Source organism: Octopus bimaculoides, chromosome 22, assembly GCF_001194135.2.
Source record: "Octopus bimaculoides isolate UCB-OBI-ISO-001 chromosome 22, ASM119413v2, whole genome shotgun sequence".
NCBI lineage: Eukaryota > Metazoa > Mollusca > Cephalopoda > Octopoda > Octopodidae > Octopus > Octopus bimaculoides.
Genome location: NC_069002.1, coordinates 30,048,424 through 30,053,267, shown reverse-complemented (window position 1 = coordinate 30,053,267; position 4,844 = coordinate 30,048,424). Strand labels below are relative to the sequence as shown.

Below are 4,844 nucleotides of genomic sequence, written 5' to 3'. Positions count from 1 at the left end.
TTATTGTTCAGTAGTTTTATTTTTATAACGTGCTTTCACTTCACTACCGAGCGCAGCTCTGTGTGCCTTGGGTATGTGCTGTGGTTTGCTGTGATGCTCTTATGGTTACTGTATTGAAAGTGTTTTGCGTAGGATGTGTGCAGTGCCCAATTATTATTATTATTATTATTATTATTATTATTATTATTATTATTATTATTATTATGTTGTTGTTGTTGTTGATACATAGGATGTTGTTGATACATAGGATGAAACACAAGATCACTGTAAACTAACATCGTCTACTAAATTATTAATAACAGCAAGAGCATGTTTTGAAGTGATATTTGCGTACTGTAACTTTTATTTGCCTTACTTAATGGCTTCTAATTAGCTTCTAAATCTAAGCTGATATCTAAAAGATATACTCGACATATATTTGATTCTATATTAATTTTTAACTGGATGGACAAGTTCAGTCGTTGTGGAAGAGACATCAAAATCGATGGGTGTAGGATCGGTCAGTAGTTGATATTTGCAGGTGAGATGGTGTGACTTGACTCACCAGAAGTTGATCTCCAGCATGCACTGAAAACAGGGAAAACAATGGTTATCAAAGGAGGAAACAAGTAAAAGATGGAGTAAGGGTGTTGGAATAATACGTATTTTTAATGCAGAATTTAACCCATTACCTACCAGTGATCTCATATGAGATCACTTAAAAATTACAAATTTTGTAATTATCTGTCAATATTTACACATATCTAACCTTTTTGCTATATCTACTAGGTATATTTCTCTGATATTCAAATGAGGTTTGCTAATTTTTCACCCAATATCTCGCTTATTTGTATTTAAAATGTTATTTTGATCATTCCAGCGTGTTTCTAAGGCTGTTTTATGCTAGAAATCAAAGTTTCATAAAAAAAATTCCTGTTAATAGAATTATGGGAAGTAATGGGTTAAGCGAGCTGGTTGAAAAGGTACCGCCTGTGTCGTGAATGGAGGAAGCTTGATCTGCAATATCTGCCGATGCATATGCTTAATGATGTGGGGAAATGATTTCTGCAGCGGGTTTTGGGCCTGCAGGGCAGGGATGAAAATTAGTTTTGTGAAGACGGAGGCACTGGTCCTCTGTAGAAACTTTTCTGAGTGCATACCGCATGTTAATGAAACGTCACTGAGACAAGTGGAGAACTTTAAAGTATCTCGTGGCTATATTTACGAGTGATTGGAGGCTGGAGGCTGAGCTAGTTGCTAGAATTGCAGGTTCTTGTACAGCAATACTCCAGCCTTGACATTCGATCCTCAGAAAAGGTGAGGTTGGTAAATTATCTTCAATTCGGTTTTCGCGCTTCATCCTCATCTATGGTTATGAATGATGGATAATAACAGAAAGAATATGATTGCGAATACAAGTAACAGAAATAGGGTTCCCTTGAAGGATCTCTGGAGTAACGATGCACGACGGGATGCTTAGTTCAGGGATCAGAAAATCTCTTCAGGCTGCTACACCTTCCCCTTGAGAGGTCACAGCGCAGGCGTTGCAGACTTGGGAAACACAGACAAAGAGGTGAGTAAGGCGGTGAGCTTGCAGAAACGTTAGCACGCCGGGCGAAATGCTTAACGGCATTTCGTCTGCCTTTACGTTCTGAGTTCAAATCCCACCGAGGTCGACTTTGCCTTTCATTCTTTCGGGGTCGATTAAATAAGTACCATTTACGCACTGTGGTCGATGTAATGCCATAGGAAAGAATTCAAAGACTGATTCTTCAAGCCGAGCCAACCGGTTGGAGACATAGAGGTAGAACAAGAACGAAATGGTTAGGTAGCATCCATAGTCTCTATTGGTAACGCTTGGAAATCCAGCAAGAAAGCCGATTGACAATTGCTTTTGATTCGACTCTATGAAGGTGGAGCCTAAAATTTCAACAGCCCGGAGATTCTGAGGAACAGTGGGCGAAGAAGCTGGAGGGATTCATTCTTTTTAGGAGAATATCTTTTAATAATTCAAAGAAATCTTCACTGTATCTATTTAATGATACAAAGTCTAAATAAAATCAATAATTTTTCTATTATTAACGGACGTTCCACGACTTTCTGTCATCACACATTAGAATTGCTTTTTGTAATGTTTCAAATTTTTAAAAGAACGTGCGTGGGATAGCTTCATATGAAATTGCTACTTGCTTCAACTAAATCAAATGGTTTTCTACTGTTAAAGTAGACATTCCCAGGTTTTTGTTTCATATATGCAATATAAAGTTCGCTTGATTAAATTCTTTGATTTGCTTAAGAAACAGTAAAACGCGAAAGAAAGAAATTCAGCTTCAAAAAATGATTTTTTACTACATGAATGTGTGTGTGTGTGTGTATGTACATATACATATGTATGTATGTACATATACATATGTATGTATGTACAGATACATATGTGTATGTGTGTGAATGAGTAGTTAACAAGTAAAGGATTGAGTAGGGGTGTTGGAAAAATACGCATTTTTAATGCAGAATTTAAGCGAGCTGGTTGAAAAGGTACCGCTTGTGTCGTGAATGGAGAAAGCTTGATATGCAATATCTGCCGATGCACATGTTTAATGGTGTGGGGAATGATTCCTGCAGCGGGTTTTGGGCCTTTGATTAGGATCCATGGTAATGTGAATACAGCCATATACAAAAACATCGTTCAGCAGCATGTTGTGGCAGCTATAAGGTCATCTCCAACCCGTCAGCCAATCTTTACGCAGGATAATGCATCTTATCACAATAGTTAAGGAGGTGTTTGAAACTGAAAACGTTACTGTGATGCCTTAATCCCATTGAAAACTTATGGAAGATACTTGGTGATAAGATCAGAGACCACCGAGTTGCGAATGTTACGATTGGGAATGGGAAAAGCCCCAGGAAGAACGGAATAGAATTACATCAGAACAATGTGAGAAATTGGTCAAATCCTGTGGACGGAGATGTGCAGAAGTCATAAAAAATAAAGGAATGTATATAGATTATTAATATAATGATGGGGATTGTAAAAATTTCTGGCACAATTTTGATTTCTTGAATTTTACGTTATACGTTCTCTAATTTTGTCCATCTTGTATTTTTCAAATAAACATTTTATCTATCAGGTCATCCCATAAGTTCTGTTCGAATTTTGAATAAAGAAAATAAGTGATCAAATGCTATGTTTAATTGAAATTTAATCATCAATGTACTTTCCCTAATTATATATGACTTCCTTCCATCTATTTACAAGCTTTTTAATCATCCCATCAATGTAAAACTCTTTTGGTTTCAAAGTGAAGAACACTGAAATGTCAGTTTCGATCTCCTCCCGGCTTGCGAAAGTTATGTCCCCCAAATGATTATGTAAACTACGAAAAAAATGGTAGTCTGAAAGAGCAAGGTCGGGAGAATAAGGTGAATGAGGAATTTTTTTCCCAACCAAGCTCTTCGATCTTCTGTGATGTGATCTTTGCAGTGTTGGGTCGTACATTGCCCTGATGAAACATTACTCCTTTTTGATTCACTAAAGCAGGGTTTTTTCTTCAAAGCTTGGTTCAAACGCTCTAATTGCTGACAGTAGACTTGAGCATTGATTGTTGAATTAGGTGGTAACAATTCAAAGTGAATTACTCCTTTGCAATCCCACCAGATAGAGAGAAGAACCTTTTTCCCATGAAGTTCCCTTCTCGGTTGTAGTTGAGCTTTTTCCCATTTTACCAAGCCACTGTTTAATCCTTTAGTTATCATATTTCTGCTGCGATATACTGTCTTTGTTTCAACTAATTTGCAAAACAATGAAGAATTTGGTCATTATTCAACATCAGATTTTAGGGACGGTTTTAACTTACACCACTTTAGCCCTTTAGTTACCATATTTCTACAGAAACACACTGCAGTTGTCGCAATTAATAATAAAAGAAAATAACGAAGAATATATCAAACTAACATTTTAATTATAGTGTTTGGAATATAAACCAACATGAAATTATAATGGAACGATTTAGTTTCGATCGCTTTAATTCTTTAGTTACAATATTTCTGTTGAAACACACTGCAGTTGTTGAAATTTACTTTGAAAATAATAAGAAATTTAGTTTGATAGCTTTGTCGCTATAAAGCTGCTGTTTGGAACATGAATTAAAATGAAATTAAAATGGAAGGTTTTAACTTGGACTCTTTTAAAGCAAGAATTTTGTATTATAGAACAAAGTATCGTACCAGGTGAATTGATATCGAAAGGTTAAGATGAATTTTGTCCGCTTTGTTTTTGTTTTTCATCAATGCAATATATTCTCTGCCTCTGTTATTACAGCCACTTGGATGCGACAACGTGTTGTTTTCTTCAGCCGTTCCTGATATGTGTGGCATTTGTGCCGGCGACAACTCCACCTGTTACCACAAACATGGCGTCATTAAAAAGAACCTGACGAGAGGTAAAGTCCGAGGGATGCTTCTTTGCCGATATCTATCTATCTATCTATCTATCTATCTATCTATCTATCTATCTATCTATCTACCTATCTATCTACGTGTGTGTTCCATGCATATTTTTGTTATTCGTTTATTTTTCTTTCTATCATTCTGATGATGAAGGATTAGCGTCCGAAGCTTCAATACACCTCTTTTTTCTTTTCTTTTCTTTTCTTTTCTTTTCTTTTCTTTTCTTTTCAGCGTCATACTAATGCAATATTTGTTAAAAATGTGCCCCTTCCATTCTTTTTGTGCTCATTGTTTATAAATGTTTATATGTATACCTATGCACAAACACACAAGTATACACAGTCATATAGATGAATGTACGCATATATATATATATATATATATATATATATATATATATATATATATATATATATATA

The 4,844-nt window shown here is 35.6% G+C and overlaps 1 protein-coding gene across 1 annotated transcript in view; it reads left to right on the top strand.

Annotated features, from left to right (window-relative positions):
- Positions 1-4,844, top strand: part of LOC106868249 (ADAMTS-like protein 2) — a 66,711-nt gene that overhangs the window by 6,886 nt on the left and 54,981 nt on the right. Inside the window, exon 2 of the mRNA XM_052975683.1 lies at positions 4,298-4,418. Coding sequence (XP_052831643.1) covers positions 4,298-4,418 — 121 coding nt within the window. The remainder of the gene's footprint in view (positions 1-4,297; positions 4,419-4,844) is intronic.